The 26,885-nt window shown below is 35.6% G+C and overlaps 1 protein-coding gene and 1 long non-coding RNA gene across 2 annotated transcripts; one reads left to right on the top strand and one right to left on the bottom strand.

Moving 5' to 3' along the window:
* Positions 1–96: 96 nt before the first annotated feature.
* Positions 97–7,883, bottom strand: LOC120106217 (uncharacterized). Its single transcript, XR_005508414.3, has 2 exons — positions 6,362–7,883; positions 97–5,576 (listed from the first exon to the last, which is right to left on the bottom strand). It is a non-coding gene; the product is annotated as an uncharacterized LOC120106217 (long non-coding RNA).
* On the top strand, positions 7,841–26,685 carry LOC113461363 (putative calcium-transporting ATPase 8, plasma membrane-type). The gene is made up of 8 exons (XM_039118748.3): positions 7,841–8,358; positions 16,406–16,460; positions 16,555–18,491; positions 18,752–18,910; positions 21,830–22,001; positions 22,106–22,404; positions 26,108–26,425; positions 26,552–26,685. The coding sequence occupies exons 1-7, from the start codon at positions 8,182–8,184 to the stop codon at positions 26,414–26,416; spliced, it is 3,108 nt and encodes a 1,035-aa protein (XP_038974676.2). The 5' UTR covers positions 7,841–8,181; the 3' UTR covers positions 26,417–26,425; positions 26,552–26,685.
* Positions 26,686–26,885: the final 200 nt, after the last annotated feature.

Genomic DNA, 26,885 nt, shown 5'->3' on the forward strand with positions numbered 1-26,885 from the left:
TTACATGGATACATGACAGTTTTGCAAGGTTTTGTTTAAGTGTAGATCTGATGTCTGCTTACATGGAGACATGATAGTTATGCAAGGTTTTGTTCAAGTGTAGATCTGATGCCTGCTTACATGGATACATGACAGTTATGCAAGGTTTTGTTTAAGTGTAGATCTGATGCCTGCTTACATGGATACATGACAGTTATGCAAGGTTTCATCACACACATGGACTCCAGTATCGGAATCTGAAGCTAACAAATTATGGCTGCAACCATAATATTTCCTCATCACCTCTTTGATAAATGGACATCAAAAGGAATTTGGAACTAATATGGTTGGTAGATTTAGACCTAGTTTGATATTGCTATAGGTGGTAGAACTTTTTTGTCTTTGGAGCTTTGAGCAGCATAGCTTTTAATAAAAAACTATTTGCTATTTGGTAACTAGATCTCTGAAGTGCTGGAAAGCTTTAATATCTATTTGATAACGGAACCGGATCTTACGCAGGCTGATTAGTTTGGCTCGAGAAAGATCTACAAATAAACAGTCGGACTAGATCGAGGATCCTGGGACGAAGTCTGGAACTACTTTTCAGGCAGAAATTCTAATTTTATGAAACCTCATGGTTTAGTATGGTATCTTTCTTAATTTTGGAATTTTTCTTAATCAGTAGGCTCTGATGTAGGGTAAGGTAGGTATTATGTTGATGACTGAGTTTCTTGATTAGTTGAGTTATTAAGTGTGTATGCTCATAAGCCAGGGGGTGCTTGTTTGATGCACAGAAAATATTTTCGTTGTGAGACCGGACAAAGGATTAGTGCCATTTAAAGAGTTGGTGTGATACACAGCAAGTGGTTGAACATGAAGTTGCGAGACACAGTAGGTGGTTGAGCAGTAAGTTGATAAGCCAAGAACTTTTTTATGAAGCATTTTTCACCAATCAGTCCATGCCTTCCTCCTTTATGTCGCAAGGAGAGACTGTTATTACATGGAGAATCCGCTTTGTGAATAAAGTAGATATAAATCCAGGGTGAGCCTTGTGCTTGCCAAGTGGATCTAATTATAAATGAAAAGGTACTACTTATTCTAGTTAAACCTGCTTATGCCTAGAATAACTGTGAAAGTGAGAGGTAGCTATGATTTATTCATTGTGTTTGTTTATTCCTACTTCCAATCCTTTGCCGATATTTCTTTGTGGAAATTTTAGCGACAAAAATGAGAATTTAAAAGGAGCAAGTATTCGTATTTCACTTCTTTTTCTTGAATGAAATGCAATCCTAAATTATTTAAATGCCATCAAATTGTCCTATAGGATCTTAAAAATATAACCACTTAGTAAGCTTCTAGCAAATGAACAAGATATCATCTTGTGGTTACAAAAAAGCAGGCTTTAGGTAAAAGTAATTTTATTCAAAATCTTGGCAATAGAAATAATCAACACCAAAGGAAAATCAGGAGAGCAAGCTTAGCTTGTTTATGGCAACAGATAAATAGGACATTTGTTTACTAAAAATGATAAACAATTATAGCATTTAAGTCTTGGATTATCTGCTATACTAGCCAAACACCTGAGACTGACTTTATAAACAAAGTATACAATAAACTGGGCAAACATTCATGAAAGTATCAACTACAAGTTTAAGCCTCCTTCGGCCATCAACTTAATTTAAGGTGTGTTTGGATATTTGCAACTAGGTTTAGATGAATCTGGACTATAAGAAGTAGTTTCTTTTTAGTGTTTGGATTGCTGTAAGTTGATGAAATTCCTGTGAGTCAAACTACGTTTGGAGGTCCATGTGCAGAATTTTGTTTTATAGCCAAATTGATCGTAAGGCAAACTGCTGCAACTAGAAAAATCTTTGGAAGCATCTTTATGATGGGTTTAAATCCTAGCAAGGTTATTGGCCGGTGCAGACAATTCATACCAGTTTTGTAATACAACCAAGTACATCTAGAGTTATCAAATACAGGCAAACAAATATGTCATGTTATTTTCCTGCAACTACAAAACCACTACATCAAGCATTGAAATTATAGTTGTAAATGCAACAACTACACCCAAATATAATCTTATTTAAATGCATTTCTTATTTACAGATATCCAAAGACTATCTAAATGATTATAATCTTGTCCAAAGGTAGTTCGATGTGCTCTTTTTTATCACGAATTTTTGCATATGATGAAGCACCATGTAGGCCTTAATGATGATGGGAACGACCCAACAACATTCTCGAATGACGCTCTTCTTGACTCTCATGCGAGCACAAGCCATGATGCATCCAATTGATAGCCTCGTATTCTATAATATGGACAGTATTGCATATCTTATTTTATTGCATATTGTCAAGTTAACATGCTATCATGTGTGTGATTGGAGCTAATACTAAGAATAATTGCCACATAGGGTTGGTTAATTGAACAGTTACATGACAGATGTCCTTAAGCATTTCTTATTATAAATTTAGATAAATTCAAAATTATTTTCAACTATATCCTGCCAAGTTAGCATGTGAGAACAACCACGTACTATAGTGTTCAATAGTCTTGCATTCCTGCTTAGATGACCCTCCATTCAAAAACTATTGAAATAATGATGTGATGGCAATGGTGATGATGATAGGCACCAACTATCATACCTACCTCCATAATAGGCTATTGCTGGTGGCCTCACACTTATTTTCTAGCCTTTTATATAATATATATAAATCATCAATTGTCACATACTCCCCCCGTTCAAGCTCTGACGTCCTCGTCAGGCTAAGGGTTCAAATCCATTCAAGTCTAATCACAAACACCACGATCGGTCCATGGTCAACCCCAATGGATCCGTGCTGCAGTGTCCCCTAGTTCACATAAGTTATGGGCCGGGTTCGCTCTGATACCATTTGTAACAACCCAGGACCTCATCCAAAATGGCTAGCCGGAAGTTATTATTTGGGTTCTTTGATCCTGTATAAGTACCCAAGATCTACCCAACAAATAACCGATGTGGGACTAAACACACGTCCGCACGGGTCCTCACAAAAATAATGGGGCTGATGCAATTACAAACACCATGCAATGCACGGACTGCTATGTTTGTGGGATTGGTTGACCTCTCTAGCCCAAGTTTGAACTAAAGAGAATCCCGACTCTTCGAGTACTATTAATCATGTGCCCATTTATAAACAGATTTAGAATCCTCTTCATTTTGGTATTAAGTGAAGGAGGGATAGTTGATCAATCATGGTCATCCCTCTCCAGTTCAATGCCAAACTAGAGAGGATCAAAAGTCTTTACAAAATTATATTGCATCCGTAGAATGCTCTCTCGCACATGAAGGGTATATATTTTTTTTTATTTGTGTCATAACCATTAATATAAGTTATTTTAGTTGAAAAATATATTGAATTAGGATTTAATAAAAAGGAATTTTACTCAATTTCTGCCACTAGGGAAAATCAATGCCACTAGAAAGGAATTGGAATGGGCTCGTCTTGTTTATTATTGCAGTTATATATTCTAATATGATGAATTATTTGTTATAGTGGCAAACAAAACCATGACTTTATATACCATCCATGTAATACATGGGTCAAATAGTTATAAAGATGTTTCTATTAGAAAACAATTTGACTTGGTTGATGTCGAGCATGCGATGATTGATGAAAGAAAAAGTGGGCTCTTTTTTATTCCTCGACAATGAGGACTTAAAATCTGTCATATGATTTAAATGTTTGGCTAAAACATTAGAGATGTGTTGAGGTAGTTTGTCCATAAACTTTTGAAAATTATTTCATGCTTCATTCATATAATAATGATCATTATCTAAATGAGAATAACAATTATCATATGAATCATACGCTTATTATGATAATTATCATCATAGAAACAATGATAATAACAAATGAAGAATGAAGAATGAATTGAGAAATACCATGAAAAAGTGATTAAGAACTACTAGATAAATTCTAGGGTATGTTGAACCTACACTCTAGAGAAAAGAAAAGAAAAAAAGTACATTGGATAGCCTTAGAAGCCTTGTCCATTTTTGTGAATATCCATTGAATGTGTATAGATGGTGAGAGATCATGAATGGAGCCTCTTTTCCTTATTATAATGTAGATTGATAGTTATTTCCATCAATAACTAGATCTTTTATTTATTGCACTTGGGTGGTTGTCGATTGTTTTCCTATACAGATAACTTTTTTGTGCAACTAACTTTCTCTAGGTAGTTGACTCTAGCAATAAACTATCTATGTATTGTCTTTTGTGTAAATAACAAGTTGCTAACCTTGATCCATCCAATTGCAAAGATATAATTGATTAATTAAATCTTGGTCGATATAATTACCGACCACTTTTTTGTAGTTGGTTGATGATCCATTAATTTTTAAAAGGTACCAAGCAAATGAGCTTGTATTTCAATTTAAGTTACATGTAGTCGGAATTGCATGTAGTTTAGTAGCAGATAGGTGATTTTATTATATTTGAAAAGTTATTGCTGAAGATGATATAGTTATACTTATCTTTTAGTTTGAAAGGCTAGAACTAGAGGTTTTATGTTTAATGGAACTGCATGGTTGCAAGAAACTACAAGAAATGCAGGCATCTGACGAATTAAGACCATGAACTTACCCTATTTTTGGTGTGTTTTTTTTTTGGATATAGTTTATGGTTCCTACATATCATTAAGCATCATATAACCATTGTGTTGGGAACCCCTCAACCCTACATGAATAATGCTTGTTTTAGCTCTTCTTAGGCACAAGCAATGACCTAGGAATCTCGGTCCAAGTCGCATCTCTTAGGACTCGTTTGGTTTGTGGAAAAAAAGGAGAAAATGTATAGTCAACGGAAAAACAAAGAGATACCTCTTATTTGGTTGAAGTTTTCAAAAAAGAAAGATAGAAAAGTTGTATTTCTATGAAAATAAGATTCTCGAATGAGTCCTTATTGTCTCACTAGAAATAATAGCAAAAATGACCACTGCTACATATCATGTGCTTAGTATCTAGTGGTGTCTGGGCACATTTTACCGAATCCCATTCTCCAACTCTTACGCAGGACGTGCAACCTAAGCACTTTAACATTTTCTATTAAGAATTGATTGATTTTGATTTAAAGTTGTTTCATTTTTAAATGATGTACTACCATATTAGCATGTGAGAATTGTCCAACAAAATAGTGAAGTTATTTATAAAATAGTATTTTTTTTGAGGGAGAAGGTGGGTTATACCATTTTACTATAAATACATTTCATTCGAGTACAAAATATCCTGAAATTGAATAGAGATCAAAGATAAATTCTCCTAGATAGTATTCGCAAAATAACTGGCCACATATGATTCCACCTAATCTATAGCATCACTCACCTCTCTAAAGATATGAGTCACCTCGAGACCCTCTAGATCCCAATGATGCTCCAACTATACATTGATAATGGACAAAATCTTAATATTCACTGCACATAAATTCATACATAGTTAGATGCCCCTTGATCTATATAAATTTCAGAGAAAATAAAAAAATAACAAAAACAAGAACTAGGTAGTGGAGAGCTACAGTCATGCTTCGGTTCACTATATACTAGCAAGTAATCCCTGCATGCAATGTAGGATTTAGTTAAACAATATGAAAAATTAATAGAGTGGTAAGGATCAGCAAAATTTATAGTTAAACATTGGATGATACATAAAATGCTAATAAGTTTTTTTGAAATGATCGGACTCGGAGCTCACTTTCCAAGGGAGAAGACGCAAGTGAAACTTCTTCTCATAATTTATAATTTTTGCATTAAGACTAAAGATAAGCCCTTAATTTTGCATTGAAAATGGAAATAATCTCCACCAAGAATCGCAAGAAATTAATGATGGTTGTATTGTTACAACCATAAAAAAGATACAATGTTCTTCTCATAGATCTCCCTACTTTGCTTACAATCCTATTTCACTCGGACCACCTAATATGTGTGATATCATTATCAAGCAGCTTGTGCCGGAAAAGATCAAGCCTCTTTTTTGAAAAAAAATAGAGGAAGGGGGTGGAGGGTGTTTAAAAATAGTCAAACCGCCTTGGGCTCTCCAAGCACGATATATTTTTATAAAAGGAAAGGTAGAAATCACAACAATACATACATCTATTGTAGAACTACAACTATATTTGATTCTTTCTTAGAGAAAAAAGAAATTTGTCACTATAACATCAAGTGGAAATTCCAAACACAGAATTCAATCCATTGAAAAGAGGAATCTCAAACAAACTCTAACTAACATAAAAAACTATATTAGAGTAATCATTTTATCCAACTCCAAAAAAATGTAAACAGGAGACTAAAAAAGAAAAATGAAGGAATGAGATTATAAAATATGGGAGGAGGAAGTGTTACCATTTGGAAGAGAGGAACAGAAAAACTCAAGCCGTAACCTTTGTTAGAATTTCTATAGCCATTGCCTAGAATAGAACGCTCATCTTCTCTTGAATACCTAGAGGAAACACCAAATCTTGCCAAGAATCGAAAGAGAGAGTGTGAGAGATAGAGGGGAGAGAGTGTGAGAGATAGAGGGGATCGGCGGTGAGAGTTTTAGTTATTCCGGCTTGGCAGCCTTGTAAATTTTGAAAGACCTCCTTCGGCATCTATAGATTGTATGTCTCTATCCTCCTTCTATGTCCTACACAAGAAGAGAGTAGGTAAAGAGACTTCGCGAGCTCTTTAATGGTAATGACGATATTGGGATTTTCCCCAAGAAACCCCTAAAGACTGGAGCAAAAAGAGCGATAAAGAAGGAAGATAGAGCAATTAGGGTTAGGATTTCGAATGAAGAGAGGAGGGGGTTCAAATCCCTCCAAGAAAGTGGGGAGATGGAGAGAGAAGAGGGAAGAGGGGTGAAGAGAGCAAAGAGAGGGTTTTGAAGGAAATAGGATGGTGGTGGTGGTAGTCTTCGGGTAGAGGGAGAGAAATAGGAGAGGGCTACCACCCCCTATCTCTCCAAGCCATGCTTGGCTGGTTAGGCGTCCGTCTCCCTCTACGCTGCTAACCAAAGATAGATTGTAGTCACCAAGGAAAAAAGAGGTTGCCGGTGCATCTAGAGCTTAACATATGGCGTTTGAGGAGAGGGGGGAGCTAAACTCGTGGCTAAATAAGGATATGTCGTTGTCACCAAGAAAAAAAAAAGAGGCACATGGTGCATCCGTTGCTCAACACATGGCACATTAGGAGGATACTAAACTTTTCTTTAGGGCCATTTTTTGTTAGGTAAATATTACGAAAAAATTGATTAACTTTTCTATTAATCTTCCTATGCACTTCTCTAGCTAGATAAGTTATTTTCTCATAAATAATATTTATCCCCTAAATAAAAGAAAGGTATTACCACCGAGGAGGTGGTAAGTCATTTTCAAAATAACTCTATTTGTTTTATTCCTAAAATACTCCTAACCTCATAATAATAATATTATTATAATATAATATTATATTTATTATTATATTGTATAATACAATATAATATAATATATTATATATTATAATAATATAACATATAATAAAATAATATATATTATCATATAAATAATATATATATATATTTTGCTAAACGTATAAATAATATATTATTATTATAACATAACATATTATTACAATAATGTATCATATTCTAATATAATATAATATAATATTATTATAATATCATAGTACATTATAATATAATATATTACCTATATAATACAATATTATATATAATAGTTTATCTATTTTCTATTATGGAAAATAGAGAAAGAATATGGATCAATAGATTTCGGAACTATTTTTTAATACATAAAATAATATAAATTAATTATTTTTTTCCTAAATATTGTTTGGAAAATATTTATGCAGAAAAATATAGGTTTTCGGTAGGTCTTCTACCCTGGGCCTGTGGATCTAGATTTTGAAATCGTCAACATCGCGGCGGGATCCCGGACGTTGGCATGGAAGATTGTTCAACATCATGGCGGTGCAGGATGTATTTCTCTATGAGAAGAAAGTTGACAAATTCGCTCTTCTGACCCTCCCACTACTTCCCGTCCTGATCGCCGGCCGAAACAAACGCCATATGCATATAAAAAAATCGTGGCTTTCGAAGGGGGGAAAGCTTTTAATAAACTCTGACCCCTAGCTCGGAATCCCTCCAGCGCAAAAAAAAAAAAAAGGTCGCGAGGGGCGGGGCGGAGATGGAGGAGTTCCTGAGGAAGAACTTCGATGTGCCGCCGAAGAACCCGTCGGAGGAGGCGCAGCGCCGGTGGCGGAGCCAGGTGGGGAAGATCGTCAGGAACCACCGGCGGCGGTTCCGCATGGTCCCCGATCTCGACAAGCGCTCCGAGTCCCAGGCCAAGCAGCGCAAGATCCAGGTCCCTGCCACTTGTCCTCTCTCTTTCTCTCTCTGCGATCTATGGAGAAGCTCTCTCTTTTCTCTTAACAAATCTTATTGTTTCAATAGTTCTCGAGTCGGTACTTTCTGTAGACATGGAAAAAAAGTTCTTTCCTTTTTTTTGTCCCTACAGTTCTTTATATTAAGAAAGGGGTTGCATGAGAGATTTTGAGATAGAAAATTGGACGAAGAGGAGTCCATAATAATTTGGATCTGTAGCTCGTTTTTTCCGCATGGTACGATTTCGAACGTCGAGGCCTAAAAAAAACAAAAAAACAAAAAAAAATCTCGCGTCCGAATGGGTGTGAAACGGAAAATATCTTTTCCCCTTCCTTATGGGTTTTTTTTTTTTTTTGTGTGTGTGGGGGGGGGGGGGGGGGGGAGAGGAAGCTTCCATGAAGTTTCTCCCGGAGGAAACGATATGAAATAAATTGATTTGAAAGTGATCCCTTAATTTATGTCGTACGCCTTGTTCGTTCGTTCTGCGTCTTCCGTTCCTTATCCCGTTATGAAACCAACAAAGCCTCAGTCGTAAATAGCTTCAGTTATTAGTATATGCGACAAAAAAGGGAAGAGTAGTGGCGGGAGGTGGAGGTCAGCACACGTCTGTAATGGGAACCCTTAGTGGGTTAGGTGTAGTAATGGGTCCACCTATATGGCTGGAAATCTCATGCCGACCATACCGGTTTTACCAAATCTTTTGTAGGGCCCATGCATCAACAGCGTATTTGGTCAGATCATGTTTGAATGGCATTCAACTGCACCAACTTCGAATCTTGGAGGAACATGGGCTGCATAATGTTACCTGAAAATGTTTTAGGATGTGTTCAGATGGAAAGGAGTGGCAAGTTTTTGGATGGACTTTTGACTTGAATTTTTCTTTGGGGGGCTCATCGATCTTTGGCACCTTTGAATCGTCCAAAATGACTTTGATCCGATCAGCAATTAAAAGTTTTCAGCTTTTGTGTGCAGCACCTTTGATGGGATTGCAATGGTAGAAAGCAAGGTTTATAATAAGATGTTTTACAATTATGATCAGAATCTAGATAGTAGCCATTGCCTAGCCATTATTCAATCATGCCATAATACTTTTAAATTCAAATATCTACGCTACTGCAAGAATTTTTTATTCAGTAAAGGTCACTTTAGCAAATAGCAGAAGTTTCCCATCGGCTATTGTCCATTATCTTCCATTGTAATGGCTAATAATGGTCATTACAACAGCTATTATTCTTTTACTGAATAAACTCAGTGTTGGTCTGAATGGGTTTATTGGCCATTTTTTCTGCTACAATGATGTGTAAGAGGTTGAGAGGGTGTCCATTATTTAGTCTAAACCATATGATCAACACCATTACCAACTGAGTTGGACTTATTTGTGGTGAGAAAATGGTTTATGTATCTGGTAAATACAGTCAATTTTTTGGATCATGTGAGCTATAAAGGGCTGTCGTCCTCTAAAGAAGAAAATTATCAATGAATTGAGTGTCCCATCATATGCACATCCAGTGACAGGAGGGTGTCTGTTTTGTATATGGTTGAAGTGTCCATACACGTGATATTTAAGAGGTGAATAATGTCTTGAGGTGCCTGGATCTGCATGGTAATTAGATTTAAATTAACATCAAGTTGGTCAAATGATCCTCCCAAACCTAATGATACTAGTGAAACCCTTTTGTGTTCTTGAAACACTTTTATGTTCTCCAATATCCAGTCAACATGTGTGATTTGGAAATATCTAATATCTTGGCAATCAGTTTCAACATATAAGTATGACTCTACGATTTGCATACTAATTTCCCCATTTCAGCTTGTTTGAAGGGAAGAAGTTTATTTTTATTTTAAACACAATTTCAAGCAAAAACATTTGGTTCTCGTCCCAAACATTCAAAGTTGGGGATCTATATATGGTTGTGATTATTGAATGATGATATCCTTAATAATCTCTACTATCATAACGAAAACTCTTGGGTGTAACACTTCAACCCTCTTTTGACTCCACATTTTGTTATATTTACGAAAATACCTTTAATCAGAAAGACTTTAGTCTTTATCTATATATAAATTTGTTTGTTTTCCCTTTTTGGGTCCATGGGGGACGTGCACCATTTTCTACATACTAGTTCTAAAATTTCGGAACTAAGGTCTGGAAACTCGATTTCCGCTTTGAGTAAGTCCATGGAGCTTCATTTTGACGGTTTTAGAAGTTCTACTCCAAGTTTTAGATTTTCAATAAACAAAAAACTAACATGAATATAAAAGAAGCCAAGAAAAATTATTACATGACATTTCAAAGTGTTTTGTGCTATATAGGTTCTTTATTTTTGCAATTTCAACAATTTCGGGCTGAAGTTAATTTTACATAAGTCAAATTCCTAAGTATATTGTTATTTTGTACTGCAATATATATTATTTATAACCTTTGATTCATTGTATGCCATCCTATACTGAACCGGGCGGTACGGGCTATGCTGTACCAGTTTGGTATTTGTACATGCTACGGGGGGTGTATCAACACTCGATACACCGAACTAGCCCCCATACCAGGCGTACCGACACAGTGACAGGATGGCACCGGTACGGGGCCCGGTATCGAGACAACGTACTTTGCTTTGTTTGTTTCAAAATTTATTGTGTTCATTAACCATGAAACTTTTTAGTGCCTAGTATATCCAAATCTTTTTCTTCACTTTTTAGGAGAGCTCACTATTATATTGAATTTAGCATTTCTTACTTATATTTGAGCTTAAGAGGCATTTATTTCTTATATTTGGGGTTATGGAATGTTATATTTATTTTATATAGAAAATATTATTTTTATGAAATGTATTATATGTAGTTGTTCACAATAATCTTTATAAAGTTCTGTAATAAGGGCCATTTTAGAGGCCTTAGCTCATCAAGGGTTATGTTTATTATTTGTTCCCTTTTTTAACTAAAGAAAAGCAATGAGAAACCACTAAATATTGGCACCATATAGACTTTGTACTTAAATAAATAAGGAAATCACCACAATAAGATATCAACACTAAAATTAAGCTTTAAAAAAAAACATCTATAGCTAGTCTTCGTCAATTTCAGCTAAAAATGACCGCAACCTGAAATTGGGCCAAAACCTTGATATCAACTTATCACCAGAGTGTTAGTTGGATGCTAGGGTGATATAAATCTCTCAAGATGCCTAGGCAGCCTTATCTTGTCATTATATGCACAAAGGCATATGCATGTTTGTTCATTTGTCTATGAACATAAATAGATACACATGCAACTATATAAGTATATATGCATGAAAATACATGCAACATTTTAAACAAGTGTGTATGCATATACTTAAACATATATGTGTATGTACAAAATCCATACATGTCTCATGGGTTTGTACATGTATTATCTTTGATCTTGTAATTTTTATTCATAAATGAGGCGTGAATACTCTTTAAGGAGTCAAACACATCGACTGGACTCAAGATAAAATAAAATTGTATTAGAAGTGTAAGATAAGTTAGGTGGAACAACTAACCAAGTTACACGAAAGCCTTCCATTTGAAACCCTAGAGCCAACCTCTAGTCTCTAGTAGAATTGACTATTAAGGAACTTTGGCAATTTGCATTTCTTGAGCAAAGGCGTTAATAGCATATGTGATTACTTATGTTTTATTTATGAGTTCAATATACAAACTAGAGAGTGCCGTGACAGTGTTTTTACCGTGCATATTTTAAAGCATGTTAAAATGTTGGTTTCATGAAACATAAGAAAACGTGATGATATAATGAAGTAGTTGAAATAAAGAATGACTGTGTAACTTTGCACTAAATCTATTGCTTGGGCAATTTCCTTTGTTCCTGGGTGATAACCTAGGTGATTTGCTCGGTCCATCTCTTGGAGCCACCCAACTTTTTTACAATTATGCCTACAACACATGGATTTTGAGTTTAGTTAGTAGTAATAAAATAGGTGGTAAGTAAAACTATAGTAATAGTTTCCTCGATAATTTTCACATTAATGTATTGTCGAACATGCCTATCATGTTGTAGTAATACACTTTGGACTCGTTTGGTTCGCGGAAGAAGAAGGGGGGGAGTGTGGTCAACATAAAAATAAAGAAATACTTCTTATTTGGTTGGAGTTTTCAAAGGAGAGAGATGGAAAAATAGCATTCTTATGGAAATACGATTTCCATGTTTCATGGAAAAGAAAAACCCATGGGAGACATGGGACAACTACTTTTTCACTGGTTGGAAATTGGGGTCTCTTTTTATTTCAAAAGTACCCTTAAGCCATCAAAATTCATGGATAAGGTTTTTTCCTTTATTAAGGGTATAATAGATATTTCATATAATTTTTCAGAAAAATAGATATTCAACCAAACATAAGCCACTCTGAAATGTGCCTTTTTTTAATGATCAACCAAATATGTCAAAACCATTTTTTCAGGCATTATATTCTCAGGAATCATCTTTTCATGACAAATATTCTAGTGAGGAAAAATTCTTTCTGCGAACCAAATGGATCCTTTCTGATTCTTCTTCTTTGTGAAGTTTAATCTCTCTCTCTTTCCCCCACCTCTCTTTCTTGTTTTAGCCCATTTTGCTTACAAACAGTCTATAAAGAAACAAAAATCAATATTCATAATAAGGGTTTAAACTTGCTTTGAAACCAAAATATCAAAGCTCGATCATGTTACATGTAATGTATCTACGTTATTGAACTTGCTGCTTATATGCACTATAGAGTCACTCTAGCCTTTTTCCAAAGTGATAGTCAAATAACCCAACCTCACATCTCTCTTGTTCCACCCTTTTATGAAAATAGATTTTAAGATTATTAGCTGATTCAAGCCAATGTATTGATCAAGTTAGGATGGAGCATGAAATATGGGTGGAGCGTAGGTTCCGTGGCCATGTTTATGGCCTTCGATATAAGCATTGTCTTTTCTTTATTGCTAGATTTTAGGTAAATGGGATGTGGGTTGGTGAAACTCTAACCTTCCTATTTGGTAACAATCTAGGGCCTCTACCAAAAAAGCTAGCTAGGAGGTATTATTTAGGTTCCTTAGCCCTATATAGGTACCCAACATCTACCCAATGCATCGTCGATGTGGGACTAAATACGCCCACGTAGATTTTCACATATTGAGGAGGTTTAATCTTTGGTATCCTTGCCAGGCTAAGGGTCTAAATTCATTCAAATCCAATCATAGATATTACAAATTCAGTCACAAATACCACGATCAGCTCGTGGTCAATCCAAATGGGCCCGTGTTGCAGTGTCTTCTAGTTCACATGGGCCATGGGCTGGGTCCACTCTAATACCATTTATAAACTTAGGATCTCATCCAAAAAGGCTAGTTAGAATGTGTTATTTGGGTTTCTTGGCCATGTATAAATATCCAAGATCTACCCTAGTGCATGACTGTTGTGGGACTAAATACATACCTGCGCAGGTCCTCACACGTGTCCAATATAATAAAGATTACCTCTTCCTCTAATCTTATTCATTTAGATTATTAGGACCATGCATCTTTTACCTTCTATAGAAGGTTTTTTATTATACGTTCTGTTTATCATTAACAATTCTGACTTCTTCAATTCTTGAATGTTGCACTGATCCCATGATACATCGAATAAACCTTTGCTACTATAATTCATCGCACATGGATCAGTGCATTGTTTTGTAGAACATTGTATTACATGGTGCACTGTGCTGGTGAGGAGTTGGTAGACTACACCAATAATGCTTAATGTATTAGTTTTTTTTTTAATAAATTAGGATATGGAGGGGCTCTAACCCCACACCTTACCAAATACCCACACCCCCACCTAGGCCGAAGCCCAGACCCCTAGGCAAACTGTGCCTAGCACTTGGGGTACCAGGGCGCAGAGTTTATGGGGGCTGAAACGAGGGTCAACATGCTGTGTAGTCGAACCCCTGTACCTTGCCTAAAATGCCAAGGGTTTGTACCATCCAAACCAAAGTTTGGTGGTATGCATACCTTTTTCCTCAAGTTTAGAAAATTAGATATGTTACTGCATGGATAATAATACATCTAAGCTAAATTTTGAGACATCATGCGAGCATGTGTTTCATTCCCTTAAACTACATATATTTTCAACTGATTATATAGTTTATTGTAGTTTTTACCTTATATCTTGTACTTCTTTACTTTTATTTTTTGGGTTGATTGAACATAAATATATAATGCTAGTCCATGTTATTTGTGTGTTAGATCTTTTCAGATGATGAAGAGCATATATCTAGGATTTGCTTCATGGCAATCGCCATGCATATTTAATATGGTTTAGAATGTTATTTTTATCTTATGGGCCAAAATCATGGTTGAATGTTAAAATGTGTCTAATGTTAGAGGTGCGAAGAGTAAGAGGGAGTGAGGGACATCTAATCATTCAAGAATCCACTAAGATATTTCAGAAGGGATGGGACAGAGGAGGTGGCTGGTAAAGATTGCAAAGCAAGCACACACTACTCAAAACATCCATAAGCAGTTGTTAGAGGGGTTCATAAATTACAAACACCCTTAACAGGGGGTAAGAAACTAGTAGAAAAGACTGGAACAAGAAAAATAAAAAGTTTTTACAAATATTTTGATGAACCAATGGAAATATCCTAACCAGTCCTGATGAGGTAGTACTGGCACTGACATGTTAAAGCTTTGAAATTTGGAGGCCCTTTTATGATGGAGGATTATACAAATCCAAGAGGTGCAAGTTTCAGGGACACTGAATGTAAGATATAACTCAAGAATTTAAAAATATCCAAAGGAGAATAAAAAATATCACATGTATTTGATAAGTGGAAAATGAAATACTTTTTGCAAGGTTTTGGAATGAACTAGAGGTGAATTATGTTGATTGTGTCAGAACTGTCAGATCGCATACAGTGGGTTGGCTTATGGCATAACTTTGTGGTAACATAATGAAACAGTAAAGAAACATGATGGCCCTTTATAATGAAAGCGAGATCAAAGATCCAAACAGGTGCAAGTCAGAGACTGATCTGAAAGGTTCAGATTCCAGCTACAATTGTTAAATTTCTGATCAGACTTCAGATCTGAAGTTTTCATGTGATCTTGATTAAATTCTTTAGTCGTTTGCATCCAGTAAATTTTCTGATGGCAAATGGAAAACATGATGTGGGGTTTCAGCCAGCGTTCAGCTATATTTATCAAAGTGATCCTGACATTAGATTGGTGAGCAAGTAAAAATAAACTTGTCAAGATTAAAGCTTACTAGCACGAATCTTCTATGAAAGATGACATTCCCACTCTCAAATCTCCTTGGAAACCGGTCCCTCCACATGCTTCCTGAGTCTTGTCTTATTATTTTTTTAAGGAGACCTTCCTAATGCCCGGATCGGACCCGCTTCCAATAACCAAGGATTGAAGGATGAGCCATTGTGTCATGCTAAGTGTCAGAAGCTGTCATGACAAGCTTGAAAAGAAAACTAGGATGGGGGTTGTATTCCAACAATATACGTGTAAATATGTTATTTCTCCTAAAATATAGAAGGGGCCCATCTTCCTTCTCTTCCTCTTTTATGTGCAAGTACAACTAGATTGCTTATTCACTAATTTGAATATGGATATATTGTGTACATAGGATTCCTTACACTCATCCTAAATTCCAGTCCAAAACCTTCAGTTTATTAATAAATCTTATGAACAAAATCCTGCAAATGGTAAAATCTATATGAGGATGAGTTGTTCCCGATCACTATGCAACTAGTCCTCATCACTCAAGTGACATAATCAATCGAATTCGACCGGTTCCCCTTATTAGTAAATTCCGCTTTTCTTTTCACTCTAGAAGTCCTCAATGGAAGCTATTCAAAACCCACCTAGGTTCACTATATACTTTAACTTTTCTTATCATGCAACTTTTTCATTAATTTGAATCTCATAGTTATGATAGCGATGACAAGGAGGTAGTTTTACCATTTTGGACTGGCTTCCCTGCAACACGAGATTAAGGCATAATATTCTTACCATTTGTTGTTGTCTACTTACCAGGAGAAAATTCGAGTCGCCCTCTATGTACAACAGGCTGCTCTGCAATTTATTGATGGTATGGCCTATCTTAACTCAAATTATTAAGTTCAGCTCTTTTTAGTTCCTCCTATCACATCTTTTATCCACTGCTTGATCTTTCCTCTATGCAGCTGCTAAAACTGAATATCAGATTCCAGAAGAGGTTAGGAAAGCTGGTTTTTATATCAATCCTGATGAACTGGCATCTATTGCACGTGGACACAACACCAAGATCTTGAAGATCCATGGAGGAGTTGGTAGGTTAGCAAGAAAACTATCTGTCTCACTAGAAGATGGCATCAAAACAAGTGATTTATCCATTAGGCAGAATATTTTTGGCGTCAACCAATATGTAGAGAAGCCCGCAAGAAACTTCTGGATGTTTGTATGGGATGCATTGCATGACTTGACATTAATTATTCTTATGATATGTGCTTTGCTTTCCGTGGTTGTCGGACTTGCAACAGAAGGGTGGCCAAAGGGTATGTATGATGGGCTTGGAATCATACTCAGCATTTTCCTGGTAGTCATAGTTACTGCAGTCAGCGACTATAAGCAATCATTGCAATTTCGAGATTTAGATAGAGAAAAGAAAAAGATATTTATTAAAGTGACAAGAGATGGTTACATGCAAAAGGTTTCTATTTATGATGTGGTAGTTGGAGACGTTGTTGATCTATCAATTGGAGATATAGTTCCTGCTGATGGAATATATATATCTGGATATGCCTTGTTGATAGATGAATCAAGCTTGTCTGGAGAAAGTGAGCCAGTGTATATTTCTCATGAAAACCCTTTTGTGCTGGCTGGGACTAAAGTGCAAGATGGGTCTGCTAAAATGCTAGTGACTTCTGTTGGTATGAAGACAGAGTGGGGAAATTTAATGGAGACTTTAACTCAGGGTGGGGATGATGAAACACCTTTGCAGGTTAAGCTAAATGGTGTTGCGACAATTATTGGGAAGATTGGTTTGGCATTTGCCACATTAACATTCTTAGTCCTGTTAGTGAGGTTTATAGCGGACAAGGCCATTCATGTTGGCATACTAAATTGGGCTCCGGATGATGCTTTAAATATACTGGATTATTTTGCAATTTCTGTTACTATAATTGTTGTTGCAGTTCCTGAAGGACTACCTTTGGCTGTGACATTGAGTCTTGCATTTGCAATGAAGAAGCTGATGGATGAGAAGTCTCTTGTGAGACACCTATCAGCCTGTGAGACAATGGGATCTGCTAATTGCATTTGCACTGATAAAACGGGTACTCTGACAACTAACCATATGGTAGTTGATAAGGTATGGCTCTGTGAAGTATCTAAATCATTTAGAGGCAAGGAAACTGCTAATGATTTGAGAGGTGCGATGTCAGAAAATGTTATAGACATCCTTCTGCAGTGTATATTTCAAAATACTAGTTCAGAGGTGGTAAGAGGAACAGATGGTAAAAACACCATTCTGGGTACACCGACTGAAATGGCATTTCTGGAATTTGGCTTGGATTTGGAAGGACTTTTTGATACCAAACATCGAGATTGCAAAAAGTTAAGAGTGGAGCCCTTTAATTCAGTTAGGAAGAAGATGTCTGTCCTCATTTCATTACCTGGTGGGGTAATTCGAGCTTTCTGCAAAGGTGCATCAGAAATTGTACTACAGATGTGCGACAAGTTAATTGATAGTGATGGAAACACAGTCTCATTATCTGATGAGCAGAAAAAGAATATTGCAGATGTCATTAATACTTTTGCCTGTGAAGCATTAAGAACGCTTTGCTTGGCCTTTAAGGATATGCATGGCGATCATAATGGAGAAGAAATTCCTGCTGATGGTTACACATTAATAGCTGTTTTTGGCATTAAAGATCCAGTGCGGCCAGGTGTCAAGGATGCAGTTCAGACTTGTATAGCTGCTGGTATCAAAGTGAGGATGGTGACAGGAGACAATATTAATACAGCTAAAGCCATAGCTAAAGAGTGTGGCATATTGACAGAGGATGGTTTAGCTATAGAAGGACCAGAATTTCGCAGCAAGAGCCCTGAAGAAATGAAGGAATTAATACCTAAAATTCAGGTTCCATATCATTCTCTAGTAGATAATGCAATGACAATTTTACAACTTCACTGATTACCATTTCCAATTTCCCATGCTTGGAATGAAATGTCATGTCATTGAAGAGCGAGACCTTCCATGCAGTGAAAATTATTCCAACTGTGAATCAGTGAGGGAAATTGTTCAAGTTGTACATTGCCGTTGCATTGCTCTATTTTGACTTTTTGAGTATTGATGAAATATCTGAAACAACTATTTTATGTCAAGATATTTGTGTGCAGGTCATGGCTCGGTCTTTGCCTTTGGACAAACATACCTTGGTGACAAACTTGAGGAAAATGTTTAATGAAGTTGTTGCAGTTACTGGTGATGGAACTAATGATGCACCAGCATTGCATGAGTCGGACATTGGTCTAGCAATGGGTATTGCAGGCACAGAGGTATACATTATTTGTTCGTGATTATTTCTTGTTACCATGATTTAAGCACAGAATCTCATTATTTTCAGCTCATGTTTTTAATACGATTGGGCAGTTTCTATGATTAACATTATCATATGCCTGGTTTGGCGAATTGAAGAAAAAAATTCACGAAAGTAAGGTGCAAGTTGATGACACTTGAAAAATCATATATAAGTAATCAAAAGTCAAAATAACTGCAGTTTTTTTTTCTGCAACCATATGAGTTTTGATTTCAGCAGTTAAGAGTGGTTAAGCTTTAGTTTCATCAGCTGCAGTTGATATCCTACAAAAACCAGAATTACAAATTAATATTAGGGGAAAAATATAGAGAACAATGAAATAACTCCACTCAACTCAACTAAGACTTTATCCCAAACTAGTTGGGGTTGGCTACATAAAGCCTTTTCATCCATTCCGCTCTGCATAGGCCATACTTTCTAAAAGATGTTGAGATGGGGAATATTAAAATAATTCAAGAAAATATAATAGAGATTCTTCTAAAGTATATTATTTTGTTTATGGACCTATTGCCTCACTGATTTTACATTGAAATGATAATTTTTTAAATAAGATATTAATTTTCAAAAATATCTATAAAATTTAAAGAAATTGCATATATAGCTTGTACAATCTGCAGACCCATAATTTAGATTTGGCTTAAATCCTGGAACTGGTCAAGTTTTGTATTGAGTCAGGTCAGAATTGAAATATCCCAGTTTTGGTTCCCAGAGCTTTTGGTGGAACTTTGAACCATGTTTTTAACAATTCCATGTAAATATAATATTGTAAATTATGCTGTATATTTGTGGTGATTTTCATTTAACATATAATTTCTTCTTTTGTGCCATACATACATTCACAACTGTCTTCATTATATCAATGGTAGAAATGAGCTCAAAATTCATGACAAGGATAAACAGATGCATAACTATGTTTGACAAGAGATTCTGAGTGTCCTATATATTCCTTCAGTTTTTATAGGAAGCTCATAGTTTTCAACTGCAATGAGAAGCTTCAATACTATCATTTACCACAATTTCTAACCTTTGACCTGAAACAGGACATACCTTTTTTCTCATTATTGTGTCCATTGGGCTTTCTAATTCCTAAAAGAAAACTGAAATAATCAACAGATAAGATAAGCAAACCATCTTGAACTGAAACAATAGGCTGCTTAAGATAGCGAGACAGGTTTTAAAAAAGAAAGCAGGCGAACCTATACTTCATGTACCAAACTGTAACTGTATGTTCTGTATTGCTTTGATAAGCAGCTGGTGGACTAGATACTATAAGATAGGATGGCTACTGCTTGTAAATTTCTGTAGCCTTAGGCGCATGAAAAGTCTAACAACCTAAGTTAATTAATGATAACATGGCTCATGAAAGACATTTATGTGTAGTCTCGTAAAAGAATGATCTAGCTAATTCTTTCACTACAATACAGCTATGCAAGTGTGTTTCCACATTAAAGGGTTTGAAGATGCACCCTTGGTGTTTCTGAAAAACAATCTACATGCTTTTGTAGGATGAAATAATGAAAGGTTACTTAAGGTGATGAGTATGGGTAAGGAGCTTTATAACATGCTCCCACATGTTGTAACCTGAAATGAATGAGACATAGATTGACAGGCCTTGTTATATAGCATTCAGAGAACAATGTTTTCTGGTTCCGTATACCCTCTTACGAGTTCAAGCTGATTGCATTTATTTGAGAAGTTTGGATATGTTGAAGAGCAGCAAGGTTTTGTGATACCATAATGGAGTTGCTAGTGGCATGTTGGGCTACAGTTTTTAAGGGTACCTACCATGGTATGCTATATCTTATCAAACTGGGCAGTATAGGGCGTATTGTACCATACTGGTTGCATACCGGTACATAGTATAGATTGCATACAGACATTCGGTGCGCTGAACCGACCCTCGTACTGGGCGTACCGGCACATTGATAGGGTGGCACCGAAATGGATCTTGGTACCGAGATGGCTTACTTTGGTACTTGTTATTGTGTGCATGCGTACATTGTACCTATTGGGTATATTGTTGTATTGGCAACATAATTGCTTGGGTCCAACATCGGAGTACCTCCTTGAAGCTATAATCTGTTATTGCTGATACAAGTAATATTGCCAGATAGGAATGCGTTCCTTTTGCATATGCACTTTATGATGCCAATTTTTTAACTATTATTACTCTTACAATTTTTTTAATCAAGTGTTCCTTTTGTGTCTGTCTGTTTTGGGAAGGAGTATGGTGGGTTAAGTTGATTGTATATATAACCTTTGCATTTTATAAGCTTCTTGATTTGTAAATAATTTAGAAAGTTAAGAAAAGATGGTAAGAAAGCTTTGAGAATTTGATCTGTTCCTGGAATGACATGAACATTTTCATTTCAGAATGTGGTCAATAATAAGTTACACAACATTCTACTAAAAATTCTGCTGTAAATTCATGTCAGAATTTTGTTAACATTGTTGACATGTCTCTATTTACCTAAAGTAAGCTGATAATGTCATAACAAATGTTAATAGCACTCTAGAAATCAAAAATGTTGTCAAGTGCCCAATGTACATGAAAAATTTTGAAAATCAACGCAGTTAATTATTAGATACTCAACGTTTTCATGAGGATGGGCAGTGAAATTGCCCATTCCATATGAAAATAAAGTGAGAATTCCTTATCAGTTGAAAATTGAAGCCTCAAAATGGTTCGTCTGAGCTTTTGCTCCTATGTGATGATTTTCGGTCCAGTACAATTGTGAGAATTCTAAGTAACCATGATGCTGAAGCCTTGTTCTTCTATCTTTAAATTAGAAATTCTTTCTGCGTTATTATCACGTTAATAATTACAACTATTTTTAACTTCTTTATGTATAATCTTGAACCTGTATGTTATGCACAGGTGGCAAAAGAGAGTGCTGATGTGATCATAATGGATGACAATTTCTCTACCATTATTAATGTAGCCAAATGGGGTCGTGCGGTTTACATAAATATCCAGAAGTTTGTACAGTTCCAATTGACTGTTAATGTGGTTGCTCTGATGGTCAATTTTGTTTCTGCATGCATCACAGGTACTCCAAATCCTCATTGAAACTCTTTTCTTGTTGCCCTTGTAAGGACTATTAACTTGTTTTTCCTTTTAAATCACTTATTTCTCATGTTATTTAATTCTTAGGGAGTGCTCCACTCACTGCTGTCCAGTTGCTCTGGGTCAACATGATTATGGATACACTCGGTGCTTTAGCATTAGCAACGGAGCCTCCAAGTGATGAACTGATGAAAAGACCACCTGTTGGGCGGGGAGAGAACTTTATCACCAGGGTCATGTGGAGAAATATCATTGGTCAGAGTTTATATCAGTTGATTGTACTTGGACTTCTCATGTTTGATGGGAAACGGCTTTTGAAAATCAGGGGTCCAGATGCTGATTCAGTTCTCAATACATTCATATTCAACACATTTGTGTTTTGCCAGGTATCCATTTTAACTGTATTTTTTAAGTAAAATATGGAACATTTCTTGTAACTACAGCTCAGCACCATTATTGCATAGTTCTTCATTTTGGATCTCAACTGGCTGAACTTATAGTTTCTGCATGGCAGGCGTCTCTGTGTTTTGCTTATTCACAGAATTCTAATAATTGTTGTTTGGTTTTTGAAAATCTATGCATTTCACAGTACCCAGTTGAAATATCACCAGTTGTTTCTGTTTGCAATAAATCTCTTTTGGTATATAACTCTACTGGAATGCCAGTGCATAAGATAGAAAAGAGCAACAAGTCCCATTGTCAATAAAGAATGATTATATTGGAGAAGAGGTTGTGTGATGGTATATGGTTTCTAAGGTTATTACACTAAATACTTTCTTTATCATTGGCATTAGCAGACTACCTGGTTTGACGGAATGTTATAACAAGTAGACTTGGGGAGTTTTATCAGTTTATTCAATATAAAGACCAAGTTGAAATGGAAAACTTTATTCTAGAGTATGAAGTTTCTGTTTATGTGAAATTTATCTAATTTGAAGGAAGAGTTTAGTTCCGATTTATTGATCATTTTTCATTTGATAAGAAAAAGAAATTAATTACTCTACTACCTAATAAAGTATAATGTACATTCATTTGTATTATTACTGATATATTATTCCCAATAAGCTACTTTAGAGATAAAACTCTTCATAGTTTTTCAATATCCTTCCTACTGCAGTTCTCTTGTCCCAATACCTGTCTGCTGAGATGAGGCATGAATGTTTACACTTCATGAGATACATGAGGAGTATGACCTTGAAAATTATGTGTATGGTAACTTCATGAAGAAGTTATGAATGCAAGATAGAACTGAGGATTCTTGTACGTGCAATATTACAAGCATAAGTGATATTTTTTTTCTAATTTATTGGCAAGTTTTCTAAATATTCAAAATATTTACAGACATGGAAATGTCTTGAAATGTGCACATCTTTGATTGACATGTCTAATATTAAAGTGTTGTCATCATAATAAACATAGTCAGAGAGAAAAACAGTTTTAACTCTTGATGGTCCTGCACGACTAAATATTGTGGATGGATGCTTATTGAGGATGAGATGCAAATGTACTTTTAATGCAATAAGAACCATTAAAATGTGGTGTTGAGGATCACTTAATTACAGAAGAAGATAGTGGTGAAACTAAAAGGTTTATTGTATGTGCATCTCTGGTTGACATGTCTGACATGAACATATTAAGAGAATGTTGTCATCATATTAAGCATGTCGGAGAAAACAACAGTTTAAATCTTGACAATCATGCACGACCTAAATCTTGATAGATTCTTATTGAGGAAGTGCTGCAAATGTACAATTAGAGCAAATGTGGTGTTGAGGATTCCTCAATTATACAAAAAGATAATGGTGAACTTAAAAAGGTATATTGGAGGTCTTTTTGGTTATGTAGTAGATGAAAATGGAGGTATAACAACTAGAGAAGTCAACTATAAGGGTCATTTTAATGATCTAAAACAAGTTGATGTGGAGTTATTATGCTTTCTTTCTCTCCCCCCACCCCTTTTTGAGAGAGAGAGAGAGAGTAGGAGAAGCAGATGCAGAGTGCCTTCTTCCTTTGTTGGGTAAAGGCAAGAATCACAGGCCTCTAGTATCAACACTTAATCATTAGCAACTCTTCAATTGTGCACCTTATTTCTATTGTTGAATGATTTTATTTTCAATGCAAAGATAAATGGCTAAGCTCTTCCTATTTCAAATGCCTTTCCTAAACAAATGACAGCTTACTCTTCAATGCTTTACTAATGTATCGGCTCTATTAGGTTCTTCAACTTCCAAATTTTTCCTTACGAAAAGGTGCAGTTTCTTATGTCTTGCCTTTACCCTCTTTTCTCATCTAGGCTCTAAGTTTAGGAGAATCATGAAGGTTGGCTGCCCAATTTCATGAGCTTGGTTTGCATAACCAATAAAGTATGTCCCTTTAATTATCCATTAGTTTTTAGGTTCATGAAAAGCATCTATATCACTAAAATAGCCTTGTTTCAAATTTGGACCTATTGAGAACCAAATGTGCAAACTGCAGAACTTTCCATAATGTTTGGATGGATCAGACCTTTACTCAGAGACTTAGTGATGCTTGCTGGATGCATAAAAAATTATAGCAGATGTATTATTATGCTTTATAACCTTTATTAACCAATATTTTCCAAACTAATTATCTATGATATCTATGTTACAAACTACAAGGATACCAAGATTTTTCCATGGTGGTTAATAAGTTTATAATGGTTCCCATCTTGATGGGTTTCTCTATTCTTATTGTTGTCATTTTTCTTGTTGCAGGTGCATATTTGTTATGAAGGTCTTGATATCCATATATGATATTACTTATATGTATGTAATTAAACACAAATTATAAAACTTATATCTGCGCTGCCTATCTTACAATACATAAGTACAACCATCTCGTGCCTAACTTTCTCTAGGTTTTTTCTAAAAAAAATATAAAAAGAGATACAGACATGGGGTTCTATTTATTATAAAGTGATATTAGGCTTTCTAAAGATAAAACACATTTGCTCTTCTAGATAGTTTGATCCTACTAGCTTATCTAGGTTCTATTCCCTGATCTCATCGTTTTTGGTGGCAAAAGTGGTGACAAAATGAATTGAAAATCCACACTGATCTGGTGCATTATAGAATGTGTAGGTCAGGATTTAACGGTTTTGATGATTACATCATAGCAAAATCTCATATCATGCCATTGAAACCATCTGGAAGATGGGGTGACACAAAACACAGCATCCCCATAAATCTGCAGTGGACTGTCAGGTGAGTTCACCTCCAATTCCCTATTGCAAAGGGAATGTACACTTTTCCAACAAGCCTCTCTCTCTCTCTCTCTCACACACACACACACACACACACACACACACACAGAGGCACTGCTCATGCATGCTATTTATAGTACACCCCTATGCCTTGCTAGATGCTTGAATTTCTTGTTGAGAGTACTAGCAAGTTTCAAGCTAATTTATTGGAGTGAACATTTTTTTCAACTTTGTGCATATCTTGCCAGATGCTTGAATTTCTTGTTGAGAGAACTAGCAAGTTTCTTGCAATTTCATTGAAATAAACATTTTCTGCAACTTTGTGCATATTAATTCTGAGAAGAAAGGAAACTGTACCCGACCAGGGATGGACGTAATAATAAGAACATATGATTACCATTTGCTCCAAATTCAAGATGTTCTACCCTAGTTCATGTATACTTTTCCAGGCTGTAAACTGTCCCGTGCATGTTTCCTAGCATATTTTGTTAACATTTTCATGTCAATGGACATCAAGAAGAATAATCATTATAGATATTCAAAAGGTGTCTTCTAAAAGATTAAGCTAAACTTTCTAGAAGTTTGGTGGTGTTTTATCATCTTTTGGATGTTAGTGGAATAATAAATGTGTCCGGTACATGTTAACAGCATGTAAAAGAACCAATGTGGGGTCTCACAAAGTGCAACTAGCTATCTTCACTATATATTTTTGAAATCCTGAATATATTTCCAGTTTAAGTTTTCTTTTTTTTGTTTAATTATGGCTGTGAAGCAGCTTATGATCATCCTGTTTATTTGTTTTCCTTCATCAGATTATTCGATCATTGCAAATTTATTTATTTCTAAACCGGTTCTTATTGCTTCAGGTCTTTAATGAAATAAATAGCCGGCAGATGGAAAAGATTAACGTGTTCCGTGGAATATTCAGCAGCTGGATCTTTTCAGCTGTCTTAGCTTCCACTATCATATTCCAGGTAATAATAGTGCAGTTCCTTGGTGCTTTTGCAAGCACGGTGCCGCTGAGCCCACAGCTATGGTTGCTCAGTATACTAATTGGAGCCATCGGCATGGTCTATGCAATCATCTTAAAGTGCATTCCAGTAGAACTAAACAAGCAGCCGGTTTGCGATCAAAATGGTTATGAGCCAATCCCTAGTGGTCCAGAAGGGGTGTAAGGAAACAAAGTGAGTTGTTCATCATTTCATAATATCATGGTTTATAGATATTTTAGGAGCTATTCAATTATTATAATATACGCACTATATTTCAAATCATCATTCCATGCTTACAAACTCCCTCTGTTTTGCAAGGGTTTTGTTTGGATGTGATAGTTTCTAGTTCGAATTAGTTGATGAAGTCAATACTAATTTGGAAAGGTTGCTTTTGCGATTCTGTTTTCTTGCTGTAAAACAGAAAAGAAGTAAAATTCTTTTTGGCAGTTAAATATTGACTTTTTATGTTTATGCATCTACTTGAGTAGAATTTGATGATAAATTGTAGATTATCAGCACTTGCTTTCTGTGGTGACTTCTCCATGTTTCTACTTTATTATTGTTGTTGTTTGTGATGGGTCTGTGGTTGTTTTGAGTTGGCTCAGGAGGTATATAGTGTCTCTTTCTTTTAAAAAAAAGAAAAAGAAAATAG

This window comes from Phoenix dactylifera, chromosome 8 (assembly GCF_051530095.1).
Source record: "Phoenix dactylifera cultivar Ajwa chromosome 8, Ajwa_hap1_PhDact_Kaust_v1.1, whole genome shotgun sequence".
In the NCBI taxonomy this organism is placed as follows: domain Eukaryota; kingdom Viridiplantae; phylum Streptophyta; class Magnoliopsida; order Arecales; family Arecaceae; genus Phoenix; species Phoenix dactylifera.